This window comes from Mus caroli, chromosome 8 (genome assembly GCF_900094665.2).
Source record: "Mus caroli chromosome 8, CAROLI_EIJ_v1.1, whole genome shotgun sequence".
Classification (NCBI taxonomy): domain Eukaryota; kingdom Metazoa; phylum Chordata; class Mammalia; order Rodentia; family Muridae; genus Mus; species Mus caroli.
In genome coordinates this window covers 93,887,515-93,906,982 of record NC_034577.1, presented here as the reverse complement: position 1 = coordinate 93,906,982, position 19,468 = coordinate 93,887,515, and the positions used below count along the sequence as shown (strand labels likewise).

The window sequence follows — 19,468 nt, the reverse complement described above, 5'->3', positions numbered from 1 at the left end:
TAGTCTCTATTTAGTCTCAGCATTCTTATTGAAACGCTAATCAGGCTTAGGTCTCACCTCTTGATGAATGATTTTGTAAAAATTTGATATTCGTCATCTTAGCTAGGAATGTCTGCATGCAAGTCTAATGCCGCTGAAGCTGAATGGGAGGATAACTAATGCCCTTAATTTTGCAAAGAGGCCCATGATTTGATACATACAGCACAGATCAGGGGAAATCAGAATGAAATTAATTTTCTCCTTTGCATAGGCGTCACCTCTGTTATATCAAGAGCTATTTTTCTCTGGATGTTTTTGCTGGAGATTTAGAGAATGAACACTTGGCACATGTGTGTGGGCTTATTTCTGTCACTGGGGTCAAATTCAGGTTATGCCCTTTTATCTGGTGTCAGAAGTTGGAGAACTCGGAAGGTTTTTAATGCTCTGAGTCAAGGAAGGAACAAAAATTGCTCTCTCACAAGACTCGTAGGTATTAAACATCATCCATGCTTCCAGCTCACGTCTAACATAGTCTATGTACAATACAATGGTCGCTAACTCATGCTTCCAATGTGTTCTCTGTCTGCTTCTGCAGTGGTTCTCAAAAGGTAGACAAAAATATTTGGTGAACATCAAACAGTAACAGATGTATTCTTTGACACACAATGTTATGCTCTTCTAAGGTCTAATTTAATGAATTCTAATGGAATTTTGATAAATGAAATAGGGCATTCAGTTATTTTGACCCAGAGACACAAACACAGTAGACATTTGTCTTTTATTTATTTTTTTAACTACATGCTTACCCAAATTCCTTCTATATTTACAAGCATCAACATAGCTATTTTCTTACCTTATATTAACCAAATGTATTGTTATTATTTCACTTATTACTTTTTATTCATGTGTGTTCTTCAATGCCTGTCCACATACATTGTCTTACCATTTTCCTGTTCCTTGAATAGAAAGTATTTAAGACTCATGGCCCTGAATGGCCACCTATTGTTTTCAATGTTTAATGTAGTTCTCTCTGTCTGGATTACTATTCCCCATAGCACTTGGTTCAAAATATAGTTCAAAACTTACTTCAAACATCCTTGTTTGCCCACTAAGCCTTCCCTGATTAACTGTCTGTTAGCAGCTTGTTTTGGGTGACTCCTCTGAACCCTGCATCAGCCTTCATCAAAGCACATTTCACCTTGTATTTGCACTTATCTAAGTTTTGAGCTGTCTCCCAGTCTACACTCTATCTCTCCCCTCCCCTCCCCTTCCTTTCCCTCCCCTCCCCTCCCCTCCCCTCTCCTCTCCACAACACCAAGTCCCCAATCCCAAAGTACAAACTTTGGGGATAAATATTTTCTGTTACTTTCTAGTACCTATGAATGGATATCTATGAGTGTTGCTTCCTGAAAAGACCTCAGAAGTTTCCTTAATCCAGTATGGCAATGCTCTTAATACAATATAAATGATCTTGACTCCAGGATTACAGCATCAATTGTTTTTTGAAAACTGGTGTCAACCCAGAGGATGAAAGAGAACCCCTAATTCCTCAACCAATTAACATCAATGATAATCCTTTCAGCCTTACATCTTTTACATTGCAGGTCACCTGTCAATAAAAAGGGCTTTTCTGTTTTCTTTAGGGAAATCAGAGATTCCAATTGAAGCTCTCTGACCTCAGATCAGTGGATGTGAAAATTTCCTAGACTGTCAGTGTTTCTCCAAGTGGGATCTATTCTGTACTCTGAAGCAGCCTCTTTAGGGATCACACAGAGCATCTTAAATTCATAGAGATGAGGATTGAAAAGAAACTGACTCTGAGATTTAGAGTTAAAGTAATTTGGAGCTTGATGCTTGGTTTATCTGTTTAGGTTCATTGTTTTAGTACCCAATACTATTGCTAGATAAAACATAGACTGCCAGTATTTTCATACTGAATTTCATAGACAACAGTGATTATTAATTTTTTTAGTATGAATCCCCCAAACTATATAGATATCCAGGAACAAAAGCAAAAAACAAAACAATAGTGCTGCTTATCTAAAAGTTTGATTGGAAGACTTGCATTTAATTTTCTAAGTCTAATTTTCCCTTTCCCTAAGCATATCTATAAGCTGGGCTTTATTACAGAAGTTTCTTGATATAGCAGATATGATACAGTGTTTTTACCATTATCTATGTAGGTTTTCTGAATCCCAAGCAACTATTTATTGCTTAAGTCTCGTGATCAGCAGGAATCTTTCCATCCTTCTACAAAATGCCTTTTTGCAAATTAGTGATGATTATAGCTAAATACCTAGAGTTTTTTTTTTTTCCAAAGTCACTGTTGGTTTAACATGGACACCAACTCTAGAGAAATGAGTCATCTTAAGGTAGTTGGATCCAGAATATTTGAGACTGCTTTCTCAATAAGTCTGGCTGCAAACATCAGGGAGTCCCCTTGAACACATGACATATATATGATTCTGTAGGTTACTGAGCAAGAGGCAAAAGGAAATCTATGATGGAGATCTAAAACCACACTATAGAATAAGGAAGAAAGTATTAGTGGTGAACATATTATTAGTCCCTTTGCATAGTGGACACTCTTACCATATTTAGGTTCTTCAGGCTCCCCAAGAAGATGATTTAGAGTTCTTTAGTAATTAGAAATGGGAAAACACATCATCCCAGCAAAGCCTTTATTACTGATTGTAGAACTTCATTTTCATCTTTTCTCATTTGTCTTCTCAAGGCTCAATACCAGTGCCAAGGTTTTAATTTGTGCTTGCTTGAAGAAGGTTTTTATTTCTTCTTACTCTTTAAAATATGCTTAACAACAAGACTGCTGTTTTCTTCTGCTCCCAGGAGCATTGGTTGGATATTGTCATACTTCACACAGAGTTTTCTCAGGTTGACAACTCTGTCCCCTCATGTCAAGATACCAAGACTCTGTTCACTATAGAATAATTAGTATAACACTTAAACCCTCATTTTTTAGGAGAAACACTTTATTTATCTATATTTTACTTGAACAAAACTGTTTTATTGTAATAAAAATACCATGAGAGATTTAACTGTATTTGTAGTATTGCTTACTACAGATATAAAGCTTTATAGCATGTCTCTAGAAATATGTTCATTTAGTTCAACTGATATTTATATCTGCTGATTAATAAATTAATGAATCTCCCTTTCCTAACCCCTACCTACCCACAACAATTATTGTTTAATATTATTAATTTCAGTTTTTTAGATACTTCATTCATACATGGCCATGTGGAATTTCTCTTCTCTTGATTGCCTTACTTTATTCTTCATATTATCCTGAAGTTTTTTTTTTTCCCATGTTGTTGCATATATATATATATCCTGGTTTGCCAGGAAACCTGACATGAACCTGGGATATGGCAAGCACAGTTACAGGGGAGACATGGAGTAAAGGACAATAGTATGTCTTCCATTTCTTCCTTGAAAGCTTACCATTGTTTTAGGAATCTAGGTCCTTTCTGGTGTCTTATATAATCCTGAATGTATCTTCACTTTCCCTAATACTAATGTGTGATAGAGATTTAACCAACTAGCTTGCTCTTAGCCCGCTCATTGTTTTATCTAGGTGAATACGTTTTAATTCAACTGATTTCCGGGTACTGACTTCTTCCCTCTGAGAGTGTTCTCTAGTTTAAACGAGGGCTTAAACCCCGGAGACATCTGACAGAATCCAGGAGCAGAAGAGGCGAAGGATGCCTTGATGTTACACACAGTCACAACTACAAACACAATTGTAATGTTCGGATTGAGAAGCAGTTGGAACCTCCCAACCATGAGGCCAAGAATGTTTCAGCGGTCAACAGGTTAGACAGCATTCACAGGAAAGGATGGCCTAGCATGGCTACTTCACCAGGATGGCAGCCATTCCTGATAGGCAAAATTCATGGTTTATTGATCTTTCACAATCTGTTCCTCATTTGACCCTGGTGGCTGTGACTCAGCAAAGCTTTCCTTTAGAAAGCATTGCCAAAAGGCATTTTCTAACCAGTGGTGCCACAGATTGCAAATCTATCCTTTCAGAAAAATCTCTTCAGAAGATGTAATTTGCTAGTAGGCTGCAAGACCTCAAAACCAAAGGCCAAATCCGTGTCTGATCTCATATGTTCCTCCTGGGGAGACATTATTCTGCTAACACCACTTAACTCTTCTTTTGTGAACAGCATACCCAATCTTGTTGACAGTGATTAGCTCATGAGACATCTCACAGAACTGTTTCCTGTTGGGTGGCCTCCATTTGCTGGAAAGTACTTACCATCTGGCTGCCTTCCTACAGTTCCTTGCACTACTTGGATTTGTTGCCTATTAGCACATTAGGCAATGAGAGATACACAGCAAAATTTTATTCTAATATATATAAAAAAAGAAATATATGGTTCAGGAAAAGAGTCTGAAAAAAATCAGGATTTATTCATTTTGAAACTGTTTCAAGGAGTGAGTTAGGATGGAAAACATCTGTGGTGTTCTGGGTGATTCTTTTAAGTCAGGATGGATATTGCTTGAGGTAGAGAATGTGAAGTCTCATAGGAGAACATCTATTCTCTAAGAATTCCAGGAACACATAAGCTCCTTGTCCACAAGAAATGTCTATCACCACCATTTTCCATTCTACTTTCTCAGAAATTCCATTCTCCACCTATATTTCTTCAATGGTCATAGTGTAGCAAATGAGAGTGTTGAGTTCTGAGTTCATCCTAGAGACAAACTTTACAAGAACTACAGTGAATTATATCTTTGTAAAACACCAAAGGATAGATAGATAAGAGGTTAGCAGTGGGCCATGGATAGCTTCAAAAGCCATTTTGAGAGCCACATAGCTAACTGACAACAAATTCTAGTGTTCCATATCCCTTTTTCCTTTTCTTGATAATAGATACAAACATACTAACATGATAAAGATACTGTAGAGAAGCTGATGATCAGGAAAGGGAGTAAAACACATGCCCTAGTGCCTGCTGCATAGAAGATATGCATTAAAAAGAAGCTGATTAGGAGACAATGTACTAATGTGGTTACACTTTGGGTTTTGAGTAATAGGTGTTCTGAATATATAGAAAGCAAACCTGAAAGAATAAGTAGCAAGTAGCAGATAAAGAAACACAGCAGACTGCTAGCAAAACAAGTGAACTCATAGAGTCCAGCAGTGACTGGGGTAGTTGGGTTGAAAGAGCAAGTAATTATCACTAACAAATTTCAGAGAACAGCTGAGAAATTTGAGGCAACCATAAAGAGTTTCTGTATAGCTTTTCTCTCATGGTTGAGCTTCTGATCAGAACACTTTCTGAACATAAGAGAAAGAGAATGTGGAGAGTATAAATGATTCAAACTCCCTATATAAATATATAAAACCATTGAACAATAAAAATCATTTAATTGAAAGTGCAATTCTGGGAGCTAAAATATTCTTAAAAGGTCAGAAAAAGCATTTAAAAACACAAGGTCTCAACAGATCTTGTGGTAGAAGATATACTTACATATTAATGAAGCCTATTGAAATAGATTAATATAAAGAAAACTATATAAGACACATTATAGCTGAATTATTAAAAGCTAAAATTAAATGTCACATCTAGAGAAAAAGAAATTAAGTGATGTACAGCAACTCATGAGAGAAATTTGAGCCCAAGAACAGCAGACGAATACCCTTAAAGACCTGAACGTTAAGAGTAGAAGAGATGCAAATTCAGAATTTTATATTCAGAGAAAATATTCTCCTAAAATAAAGATGACATAAAGATGTTTTCAGTTAATGGAAGTTGAGACGATGCATTGCTAGCCAACATCGTAATACAAGTTTAAGGGAATTGAGGCTGATGGACATGAGCCAGCTGGAAATCTGGGTGTGTCAAGAAGAAAGGGAAGCACAAGAAGGCGGGACTGAATGGACAAATGAGAAGACTTTCATTGTGTCTTCATTTAAGTAAGATATTAAGAGCATTTAATACAAAAGTCATAACCTTAGCTTAGTAAACATAATAAAAATAATACTCATTGTGAAAAAATTAATGATCAAGGGATTAAAAAATCAATGTATTCAAGAGTTCTAAACTTTTCATAATAAAGTTAGGGAAGATTGTGTAGCTCCCAGTAGACATCTAGATGTAGGTCAGAGAAAAAGAAAACAGAGTCACAACATTGTCACACAGTGGCCCTTCCTTAATGGAAATATGTGCATCTATCCAGGGAACATTCCATGGGAAAAATGCATGAACTAGTCTGTGTGGAGAGAGGGCAGGACTGGGTAGGGTGCAGTGTTGCATAATGTTTGCATTATATTCATTACAAATGATATTGTGTTAGAACACAAAGGCAATACAAATGTAAGCATTAAAAAGAAGGAATGTGTGTGTGGGTGGTGGAGGTAGGGGTTTGTGACACGCCCCTCATCTGGCCAAGATGGCTTATACAAGCTTCCCATCAGTTTTGCCTCTCCTCCTCTGGATTGTTCCACAGTCTTATCCCATATCATGGAAAAATTAAATGGCTCAGAGTTTCTTCAGAGGACCTTGTGCTCTGGGTTTCCTTAGAGGCTGTTACTCATATGTAACAGCTTTCCTACTGGAATCATACTCCCACCCTCTGACCACCACACAGCATCTCACAAGGAGGAATTAAGGTCAGCTCCCTCTCATGAGATTACAATCCTGGGTTCTGGGACAAACAGACACTAAGTGTGTAGGTGTAAAAGGGACCTATCTGCAGCATTGGGAATATTTTATATTCTTATCTGAGAAAATGAGAGAATCACACATCTGTCCTGTAACAATAAAGGATAATTTACGCTTAACTACAATCCACAATGCTGAAGGTGAAATGTCAAATCCTTTAAAATTAGCTGAAGTAATCTTAGCATGTTTTTCACCCTTATTCTCGCCTACATAACCTACATTATACTTTTGTAAAAGCGTCCTCATGTATTATCTTACCCAAACCCGAATTTAACTAGGGAGGGTGGGAGGTCAGATGACACCCATCTTATTTCTCATATGAGGAAAAAGACAGTTGTGAGTGTGGCCACCATCTCCTGAGTAAAGGCCTCCTCCTTATTCCAGACGATTATGGGTATTGAAGTAAGAAATTTCTTAACCTGCTGAGAAGGCAAGCCCACTAGGTTTGCAAGATATCACACATGCTTTCTCTTTTCCTTGTTATTTATAATAAAGCAGAGCTGATTTTCAGTGAAAAATTTTATTGAATGTAGCCTTCTGAACTCTATGAAATGTGCAGCCAGTGAGTGGAGGCATCCCCAGGCACTGTTGCCCCTTCTATCTAGATTTTTCCAATGATTGCCTTTAGTGAGGCAACCGAGCTATGAAGCCCTTCATTTCACAGACATGAAGATGGGGTTAAGGACATGAAGCAGTAAGGTAGTCGTAGATATTAGGTGCCCGGTACAGCATCATCTGTATAACTTCATTCATCAACAAACATTACCTGCTTTAGAGGTTAGTTTTCACATCTAAGACAGTGAGTGACTACTAAAGCATTTTACAGGGACTTTAATAACCTCTCAGAATGGCTGATCAAAGTGACTTAAATGGTGCATTAAGACATTTGGGACTAAAGCTTAACTTAAAATAATTTTAAGAGCTATGGACAATGGGGTCCCCTTGGAACCTTAAAATACTATATTCTGGGGTTACTTTATCTCTATTTGATTTAGGGTGTGGTAAGGAATTTTGTAAGTTTCCCAGGTGATTCAGGTGTTCAGCCAGGATAAGAGTCAATTTTCTAGGTATTCAATTCCATGAAGGTAAAATCAATTTGTTCTCATGNTCCTTTGTACACAATAGCAAGGACTGTAATGAGGAGTTAGTCACCATCTAAAAATTTGGAGACTTTACTGTATCCTACACCATCTTCTGTTGAAATATCCTATTTGAATTTGTTAATCAACAATGTGATCCAAAGGAAAGGACATTGTCATTTCTACCTGAGGAAAATGAAAGGGGAAACCTTTCTTTATTATGGCACTAATAAATTAAAAACAAGGTACATGATTCTTAATTTCTTTTGCCAGAAATGTGTGTGGAACAATAGATTATTCTTCTACATAAGTCAAAATCGCATCAGTAATTCTCAGTAGGATTAACCTAGGATTATAGAAACTGTAATTAAATGANCCCTCTCTCTGTGACCTAAAAAGGACACTTAACATTACCTTGGAAAGTTCCATCTGTCTAGGGTGGTAGGCTGATGCTTTAGCAAGTACTAGGAGACCTAGGTGAGTTTGCCATATCCAATTGCTTTTCTTTCATCATGACTTCAAAAATATCCCATTCTTTCTGATAAATGGCATTAATTTACTGAAGAAAAAAGAGTGTTTTAAAGGTTGGATTTATTGAAACAACAGTGAGATAATTATGAAGCTTTCTAAAAATAAATGGGTGAGACATCCTTTGTAATATACACAGGCATATAAAAGAGGCATTTAAATATGTCCCATAGTTTATTTAGACTGCCCTGAGCCATATGGGGTGGTCCAGNCAGAACATTAAGAAAAAGACCTCTGAAATAGCCCACCCACACTCTGGAGAAAACCAGGCTTCTGGTAATTGGAAGCAGCTTGACTCTGCATTCCTCATTCCTCTGGTGGAGCTAAAGTGATGCTTGTGGATCTGGGTGGCTAACACACGATGTACAACGTCCACAAGCAGCTCATTCCTCTGGTGGAGCTAAAGTGATGCTTGTGGATCTGGGTGGCTAACACCATGGATTATAATTCTCTGACAGAAGATCTGGTACTGGGTTCTGGTGACTTCAGGCACTCTCTTCCCTGGTTGTAGGGATCAGTTTGCAAGACTTCATCAAGCCGTTTTTTAGGGATGAAGCCCACCTTCAGACAAGACTTTCTCTCACTATTTAACTATCAGAAAACAGACTGACAGTAGCTCTGTGAGAAACCTCAGGTACTAGGGAGAATATACAGAGCAGTATCTCTTATNTCTTCCACCTCTGACTCTTTAAAGAGCACTCTTAGGTTGCTTAAGATATATTTCCCTTCATGAATCTGAGGCTTTTGTTTCCATAGATATGACATGAATGGAAAACTATATTTAATGCAGGAGACAACAATCGTATGGAAATTATCTTTCACTTCCTGATATTTCTTTCTCTCTCCATAGAGTAGGGGGGTTTGAGGTTCACTTGATCTAGTTTTAAATGTTAGCCATCAGCTCCTATATTTCTGTTTCCCCTTTTCTAATGAAATCAAAATAAAGAAACAAAAAACAAAACAAGACAAAAAAACAAACAAACAAACAAACAAACAAAAAATCTTAATAGTTGAGCATCTTTACCTTGTCATTTAATTCTGGATTTCTAAAAATTCAGGGTGTAACAAAATCTCCCAACCTGAAACAGACATGATTTCATTCCATCATGGTTTCATTCTTTCATTCTACTAGGGGAAGAATTTTGGGACTTTCTGTGATTTCACACATTCAAAGTTTTTAAAACATAGATCCTGTTCCCAATCCAGCCCTTCTACTGAGGCTAAGAACATGAGCATCTTTCCCTCCATTTACTTTCCCAGTGTCTCCTTTTGGGTCTGCTGAGGTCAGAAGGCCATCTGAATGTTTTCTCAAATAAATAGTTCTCTAACTAACTAACTAACTAACTAACTAACAACAGCAGTCTTATTTCACTAGTTCTCTCACTCAGAGGATTGTTATCACCAGAAAGTCTTTGATGGCACACCCTCCTCTATCAAAAGGTTTATGGTCTTCTGATTATTCTTCCTTGTCTACTGGTGTCTACTTAGCTTGTAAAAGTATGGCTGCTCTCAACTGTGACTTAAGTATGAAATATACACTGAGCCTAAAACAGAACATTAAAACAAAGTAGAGGTAAAATAAGATAGTTTATATACTGGGTAAATGCTGTAATTATCGGATGGGGATATGACTATGTGATAAAATATGTGGTTAAAATTAATGGACTTTTTATAACTTTAAAAAAATGTGTCTTTCTGAATATTTACCGTTCTCCAGATTTCAATGAATTCTATGTTAGTGAGTCCTAATGAATTTCTATATGACCAGGCCTACTAGCTGACCTTAGACCATTACCAAGGGTTAAAAACTACAATCTAGGAATGGCTGCCCCAGCACTGACCCACAAACAGACTCTTGTGTACAGAGAGGCATTTAATGATATATTTCTGTCCTTTTATTTTAGAGGAGAATTTTGATCCTAAGGAAGAATACTTTGTCTAAGTTGCACAGTTATGTACTAACAGAACTTATGCTATAGCATACACATCCTCTCTTATGGTCTAGAGATCTTTGGCCCAATGGTCTTTGGAAATTCAGAGATTTAAAAAAATGGCATTTTATACAATTGCACTAATGATCGTCACAGTGGCAATATTTCACAATTGGCCAAAAAGAGAACTGTCAATTTATTTCTTTAAGATTACCATAAATTTCTACATTTGCTGTTTGGGTGATGAAAGAAAGTTCCCAGGCTAGCTCATGCACAGGAGGTACNCTGTCATCTTATAGGTAGGGTGCTGACACACAGTTTGGGCCCATGGTGGCAGCAATAGAAGCATAGTCGCCTAGGTCTTCAGAGAAATGAGATCACATGTTCTGCCATTTGCATGGTCTGGGGAGAGATGCTATAGTTTCTCTTTCGCTTCTAACTAGTTTGGTTGTGGCCTTGATTTTTCTGAAATCTGAACAAGGATATTACTTTGTAGCTACTGTATGCTTTAGGTGCCTCCTAACCTGACTTTGCAAGGCCTTTCACTAGTTACAAATATTTTCTGTTGTTTTTCATTGAAGTTCTTGGAAAATCTGGTTCCCATGGCCAATCATTTGAATATAGGGACCCCTGGCTGCAATGATCAATGGTTAGTTTATGGTTTACTTGTCAGAACAGCAGGAGAGGTTTCATCAGCCATACCTCAGAGAAGGAGTAGGTAAGGCATTGGAGACTATGGACAAGATTGTTTGCTTGCAAGAGGCCACAAGAATAACCACAGTGTTACAAGTTTATCTGCCAAGCTGATTCTGGTTGTTGGATGCTCTGTGCTTTGTTTGNAGTGTTGTTAGTTCCACTCATTCCTTTACGACTTATACCAAGTCCTATAATTATCTAAGCCTCAAAAACACACTGTGTCCTATGTATCCCCAAGGCCCATCCAGACTTGACCCTGAATGAATGAAGGAGAAAATAAGGATAAAGAACACTTTTTATATATTTACTGTTTGGGCACAGAGGGAGGTTTGACTGTATGCTTTTCAAATTATAAATGATGTCACAGTAAGCTAAGCATCTTATCCTTGCCACTTCATGCATGTCTTCCCTCAGGTAGTTTTGTTCGGAACAAGAAAAGTCAGAAGTGGAATCTAATTTTTTTCCACACATTCATATGGAACATTTATTCACAGTTGGAGCTGACATTGCTCACAATGTTGTTTCGGACCCATGTTGATGTATTTTATTCATGTCAATGACTAAAATTTAGAAATATTAGAGTGAGAAAAGCTGTCTCAAGAATTGAGTGGAGCATGAATAATAGAAGATATTCTTTGCACTCATTGGCTATAACTACCTTATTGCTCAAATATGATTGGGTTATTGTGAGACAGGAGGTCTTTGGATTCCTATGGCCATGGGACCCATGAGTGTCATTTATATTAAGTTATGTTGAAAATGCTATGAAATGCTGCATAGCACGCTCTATACTGTTGGCCAGTATTATAAAAACCGGATGACTAGGAAGAGATGGAACTACTATTACCATAGCTGCTTCTACTGCTGCTGCTACTACTACTACTACTTAAGTTTATGAAATCTATAGGGGAATTAATCAGATGGTTGACTAAGCTTTGCATAACTCTCTGGTTATTAAGTGTCATTCCTATTTCCAAAACTGTGTGGAGGCAGAAAGTGACACTTATCTTTGAGCCCCTGTAAAATTCTATTCAAGTTTAAAATTATCTTCATTTCTGTTTNTTTGCTATGACACACTATAGTATTTGTGTCTGGCATTTGAGAATGGAGCAAAATATATTATGATATTTTGTGTACTGCCCGCTGTATATTCTGTACCCAAGAAAAAGTGAATCCAAACTTAAGTCTTGCACCAAATGCAGAAATCTGAGATAGAGAATTACGTTTCAACAATTCTTGTAACCCTCTCTCCCTCCTCTATGATTTTCACAGACAAGGCATAATTCCTGTGATTTGATTTGAAAGAGGGAACAGCTCTGCGCTGAGTGATGAGATCTGAGCGCGGAATAAAATATTCCTGAATTAATTTGCATAATAGAATCCGATTGGTTACAAAGCTGTGTTTGTTGAAGGAGAGACCAGAGTCCCTTTGCTCACCCACAAGGAAACCTTGCAGATACAAAAATAGGATTTTGAACTCTGGTGGGAACCTTGATAATATACTTAGCGTAATGATAACCTGTCTTTAGCTGTAAATTAGCTCGCTAGAAATAAAAAGAGTGGGTCAGTGTGTCTGATCCTTCCAGCTCTGTGGGGAGGAGAAAGCTGAAAACCAAATCTGCTTGCTTTTTGCTAACCGTTTTTGTCTTTCATTTCTTACCCGATAACAATTTCCAGCAGGAGTCCAAATATACTTAAACACCCATATATGTCATTTTCTTTTACGGGGACAAAAGCAGGCTCAGCAGGAGTGTTTTATGCTCAAGGCGCAGCCACTTAAGACGGACTCTCTGCTCTCTAGATAGAGGGGTGAGCCTTCCACTTAGAACTGGTGATTTTGCAAATCCATTTTCCTGTCACGCTATTACTTCTGTGACTTTCAACAACATATTTTCTCCCTCCAAGCAATGTGCTCCTATCGTAAAGTGAAGTCTTCTTACGTGTGTTAGTGGAACCCCGATGCTTAGGCATCCTGGCCAGCTGCTGGGAATAGCTTTAATGGGAAGATTGCCATTGGGGTGGCAAGTGCCTTGGGGTTCTTTATTAATACTAATTAGAACATTGATAAATTTCTCTAATTATTACCCACATCAAGGTCTCCTCAGGAGGGCAGCCTCCTATTAATTTCTGTGTGAGATCCGTGCTAAATTTCTACAGTATTCAACAATCCATTCTTGAGAAGTTCCAGGTCTTTCTTGTAAAAGTCACAGAATGAGATAAACAAAACTCCCTGAATCCATCCTTGAAAGGCTACCTTTAGAAATTCTGAGATAGAGATTTAAGGATAAGAAAATAAAGATTAGTTATACTACATTGTTACACTTAATATTGATAATTTATAATCTTATGTCCATCTTCATTTCAATATCTTCTATGGAATATTTTCTCCTTTACTTTCTCTTCTGACAATTTTTTTTTAACACTTGATCTTAGCCAGAAGGCCGAGAAGCGATGACCTTTTTTTTTTTTTTTAAATATCATCATGTATGTACTCACTTCAGGTTCCTCAGTCTTGAGTATCAAGAAAAGGCAATTATAAGCCGGGCAGTGGTGGCGCACGCCTTTAATCCCAGCACTTGGGAGGCAGAGGCACGTGGATTTCTGAGTTCGAGGCCAGCCTGGTCTACAAAGTGAGTTCCAGGACAGCCAGGGCTACACAAAGAAACCTGTCTCAAAAAAACAAAACAAAAACAAAAACAAAGAGAGAGAGAGAGAGAAAGAAAGAAAGAAAGAAAGAAAGAAAGAAAGAAAGAAAGAAAGAAAGAAAGAAAGAAAGAAAGAGGCAATTATGTAGATACTGAGGCAGAGGCATCTCTCTGTATTTGGTCTTTCACCTTCTCTTGGAGATGCAGGACCAGATAGAACTGGAGAGGGTAGAATCCAGGTCTGAGATCTGTCATCCCCAGGGTTCAATCCCATCTTTTCCCCTGGCATTCTTGGAAACTTTGGAAAAGTTACTTCTGTGTGCTTTATTCCACTTGCACATGTAATGGAGATGACAATACCATTGACGTTTGTGTGGTTCTTGTGATTTAAGTCATGGAAAGTCCACCCTGGGAGGTTTGGAGGATAATACTAAAAACACTAACTATTCTTTTTTTTTTTCTTTGTTTTTGTTTTTGTTTTTGTTTTGTTTTGTTTTGTTTTGTTTTTAATCACAGGTCTGTTATTGCTATCTAGTCAACTCCAGACAATGAACTAACATTCTTCAGTTTGATAGGTCTTAGGTAATATTTTTCATTTCTTTATGCAGTTTAAAAACAGACAAAAGGGGGCTAAAGAGATGGCTCAGCAGTTAAGGGCACTTCCAGAGGTCCCAAGTTCAATTCCCAGGACCACATGGTAGCTTATGACCATCTGTAATAAATAGAATGTGATTCCTTCTTTGGGTATGTGTGAAGACAGAACACTCATATAAAATAAATAAATAAGTAAATATTTTTAAAAGTAAACATTAAAAAAAAAGAAAAGGGAAAAGAAGGTTTTTGGTTTTGTTTTGTGTTTTTCAAAATAGACATCAGTTAGATGGTCTAGGCTCAAATCAATTTGGCTATCAACAGAACTTTATAGTGGCACAAATTGTATTTAATTTGTCTTGATCTCAATATTAATATCCTTTTAACAGAATATTCACAGTTCCCATTAATAGGGTTGGCATATTAATCAATAAATTACTTAATAATTATGAAGTTTTTAGAATGATGGCTAATAAAACCTAATTTTATCAAGTTTATTTTACTCTAAAGAAAATAATTGACTTAAAATTCAAATTCTATACATCAATGATAATTATCAGGGTGGCTAATATTAAATTATAATACATTATATTCAGTCATATAAGCATTTAAAAATCATGAGACCAATTAGTTACTTTTATGCATTTAGTTTTGCTATTGTTTTCAACAGAAAATTTATAATGTTATCTTTTTTATAAAAAGAGTAAAGTGCATTGTTTATTGGTCACATTGGAACTCTTACTAATTAGTATGAAACTAGAGGGTTTTTTTTATATGTATATATAAAGTAGAAAAGTTGTCATGTAGTTTCAGCACTTTAGTGTCAGAAATAATTGTGCTTTACAGCAACATGGCAGCCAGGAAAAAAAGAGGTGTAGAAATATCAACTTTAATTAAACCCTTTCTTTCAAATACACTTCACAGTTTATATGCAGGAATAATTTATCACCTTGTGAATGAACACTTAATACTTGGCATGATATAAAATGGGCAGGAACCCTACACCATATGTTCTCTCCTTTCTCTTCCTCTAGAATTTTCAAAGAGACAGAATTAAGTCTGAAGTTCAAGGGTGTGCTTGATCTCATACACTGAGCTCTTATGGATGGCCCCTTTGAACTCAGGTCCTAATGCATGTGTAGTAAATACAACTAATTAAGAAGCTACCAGTCACAGCCCTAGCATCTGAAACACAAAAGACACTCCCCACAATCATTCATCAAAACCCTAATCACATATAAGAAGATGGAAACCACTGATAGAAAACTTTATTCAGGACTTTCCCCAATTAGGAGGCAGAGGGGAACTTCCTAGCTTCAGGTACAAATGAGCATTGGGGCCTTGTTTCCTCCGTTAAGCCAGACTTCTCTCTGTTGCTTGCTGTGGGATCACTTTAAGATCTTCTCCTGCTGCAGACCTCTCTGTGCTTTTTCCACACAGTGCTCTGGACTTGCCGAAAGCAGCACTTTGTGGATCACTAAACTGATGCTTGTCTGGCCAGTAGAGATTACTCGGTGGTCAAGAACATTTGCTGATCTTGCAGAGGACCTGAGTTGGGTTCCCTTCACTCATGTCCAGCACCTCATAACCATCTAGACCTCCATCTTCAGTGGATCTTATGGCTTCTGGCCTTGTGAACATCTGAACTCATGTACACAACAACAACAACAATGACAAGAACATAAATGTCCCCTTACCAGTCACACACAGACACACATAAACACACACACACACACACACACACACACACACACACACACACGGAGAGAGAGAGAGAAAGAGAGAAATGTCAGTGTTAAACTATAAATGTATTTAATGTGAGGAATGAGGTTGGTGTGTGACAAGAAGGCATCTTTTACCTTTATTCCTTCATACTGCATTTTACACATTCCAATGCATCTGTAAACAACCAATACTAAGGGCTTCAACTCCCTATTTCTTGAGAAGAGAAAGGAGTAATCCTATGGAGAAGTGCTATTTGGATGATAGCAGACACCTTTGTATCTGCAGCATGTCCAAATATTATCTTGGCGTAAGACCAAAGACTTAAAAAGGTTAAGTCAGGCTACCAAGAGAAAAGGGATTTGCTATGTGAAAAAGAAGTCTACCAGCCCTCTTATGCCCAAGATTACTAAAGCCAAATGGCTAAGTAACTCTACTTCCTTTCTCTCTGAGTGCTTCCCTGCCCCCCACTTTTTTTTTTATTATCTCCAGTTTCAAGGCACATGTGCACAATCTGGTTAGCAACAGTAACAGGCTTGCATTTTGCCTCCCTGGGAAAATAGGAGAAATCTAGATTCCCACTCTGTGTTAATCCATGGGTAATGGGTTAATAGAGAATGCATGTGTTTTTGAGAACACCTGGACTCTGGATACCACCAAGAAGAAGAAGCAGATACTTCTAAACAAGGAACAATGAATTTTAAGTGGGGGGGAGTAATCAAAGAATATTATTGAATTTATTTCCGGTACCAGAACCCTGAAATTCAAGAAGTCTGGGAGCTAGAGGGACTCTAGGTCAGAGAAATACAAGGAATTTGGGAAGGTAAACTATGCCCATGGCTCCATCTTACTGCTATTGAGTAGGAGTGGGCTGGTTGGGTTTGAAGAAGCAATAATATGCTGCCTGCAACAGGTTTACTGTTCAATTTTTCTTCTTGTGATGGGGGTGAAACTGGAAAGCATCCTATGAAAAGCTGTCCAGCAAGATAGGATGCTGAGCTGGTGAGGGAGATGTCAGACCATAAAAGAACAAATTGATGCTGTAGCTGTAATTGACTTCAATAGCATTAATAGATCCTGCAGTGAGTCAATGGAAATTTGACCTATTAGTTGACACTATAGTGTTAATTGATCAACATAATTTAATTAATTGATTCACAAAGCTCAATGAAAACTTGACCTTTTAGATTTTTTTTTCTCTATAAATACAGCACCTTGCTAGGTTGGGCTGTGCTGGAATTCACTATGAAAGTCAGATTAGATCAAAGTAGCCTCTGACTTCTTAAAATTGCTGTGATCCTTCTGTGCCTGTCTACAGAGCTCTGGATTGCACACCTGTACCCCTCCCACATACATACCTTAGTCATTCATTTCTTCATTGATTATTTTCATTCCCATCATCATTTCCTGAGGTCTGCCTTGTCTTTCCTTCCATCTCACAGTCTATGACATAAGATTCCTCTTATTTTCCATTTGTGCTTAAGTCTTGGTTTATGCTGTGGTTGGCCAACTGTAATGGTTATGGAATTCTGATGGTTTTTTTTTTTTCATGGTATCCTATTTTCTCCATTCTTAACACAGAAGCTTTTGCTTTAGTATACAATTCAGGCACCATATCCTTTAGGCATCCTCTCTTTACTGTGTTGGCCTTTGGCATCCTTGCTGTGGATGCTGTGTTATGCTCCGAGGCTTACCTCCCTAGTTTCTCTAAGCCATGAACATAGCCAATCACACATATATTCAATGAATAATAGAGAGTTTCTGGGTTCTAGACATTGTGTTAGTGGCCTTATATTCCCTTTTCTCCTGATCGTTGCAGCAACCTTTCAACGAATATTATTCTTATCTACATTTCTGAAATGAGCAAGCTGGGTTCAGAGAAAGCTGTCAGCTTTCCCAAAGCTGACAAGTGGTAAACTGATATTCAAACCAACATGTTTGTTAAATGGAAACGAAACAATAGGTGGATGAAGGCTGCAGCTAATCTCATCTCTCTCTCTCTCTCTCTCTCTCTGCTTGCAGAAGCTGACTGCGGAGGTGAACAACCCTGGCGTGATGTCCTCAGTGAGTGAAGATATTCCATTCCAGAGAAGGTCTACTTGACACATCTGGGAGACTGCCATCCGAAAGAAAGCCACTCTGTTGGTGTAGGGAGTGACAGCTGCATTCTCCTGTGCCTACTGCATAACCAAAAATGAAGGAGAACTACTGTTTACAAGCTGCCCTGGTGTGCCTGAGCATGCTATACCACAGCCAGGCATTTGCCCTGGAGCGACGAAGCCACCTGCATCCCTCTTTCCATGGACACCATGAGAAGGGCAAGGAGGGGCAGGTGCTGCAACGCTCCAAGAGAGGTTGGGTCTGGAACCAGTTCTTTGTGATAGAAGAGTACACCGGGCCTGACCCTGTGCTGGTGGGCAGGGTAAGGCTGCTTATATTTGTTGTTGATATGTCTATATGTGCTCATTATCAGTGCAGAAGGACATGACCAGGTCAAAACAAAACAAACAAACAAATGAACAAACAAACAAACAATCCAACAAAAAACAAGACAAAACAAGACAAACTAATGAATAGATGAAAGCAAGGTAAGTAAAACTGAAATAATGAAACAGAAAAAGAGAACAAGAATTATCTACTATCATTCAAAAGAGAATCATATTATGTATATACACGCCCAGTCTTTTCCTCCTCATTCACAGACTAAACCACACTGAGAATGCTTCTAATGTTCACTTGTTATAGGATAAGGACTCCATTTTGACTTTGGATTGCTTTAGAGTCTATTAAAAGAAATACTGCCTTAATTTATTGAACCATTCTTCAACTGGAGGAATTTCTTGGACTATATTCTAACCCCAACTTGCCTGTTCCCACTTTTATATTCCCATGTCTTACCAATCCCTTTCATCCTACTTTGCTGTTTTACATGTCTGCCTCTGTTACTTCATTTCGTTTTACTTTGTATGAGGAATTAGATTAGCCTCAAATCCTTAGCTCTTGGCACTAATACCACCATCTCCAATGAAATGAGTGAATATGTGTCTTTAGGATAGGAATGATACTATCCATTTTGTCTTTAGGTATGTTTTTGCTGTATTTCCACTTCTAAGATTATGCACTGGTTATTCAACTCCATTGGAAATATAAATGTAGAGAGGGCAAAACACATTTGGCAAACTGACTTCTTACTACTTATTATGATAAAACATGAGACAGTCTCTTAGGTAATATTGACACTAGTTCACAGGAGATAGTTATTTTAATATGTACAAATGGAAGCTCTATTATGTGGAAGTGGTAGACAGACAAGAAATCAGGTTGAAGCATTACCTGACCCCAAACAAGCAAGAAAAAGAGGCAGCCACTTAGTCATTTAAGAAAGAAGAACAAATATAATGAGGAGGGTAATGAATTTCAATTTATGTCCTTAAACCTTATGAAAAATAGAGGCACGTATCTAATAACCCTGACATTCAAGTTAAACAGAACTGATTCTATATAGAGAAATGCAAGGATAGATGATAGAGATATTTACTTTTGAACCCAAAGGATGCCAACAAGTTATCTTCGTTGTTTTTTTGTTTGTTTGTTTTTTTTTT

The 19,468-nt window shown here is 37.6% G+C and overlaps 1 protein-coding gene across 1 annotated transcript in view; it reads left to right on the top strand.

Annotated features, from left to right (window-relative positions):
* Window positions 1-19,468, top strand: part of Cdh11 (cadherin 11) — a 158,722-nt gene that overhangs the window by 89,702 nt on the left and 49,552 nt on the right. The window contains 1 exon segment of the mRNA XM_029480445.1: window positions 17,889-18,288. Within this exon segment, the coding sequence (XP_029336305.1) occupies window positions 18,061-18,288 (228 nt within the window). The 5' untranslated portion in view covers window positions 17,889-18,060.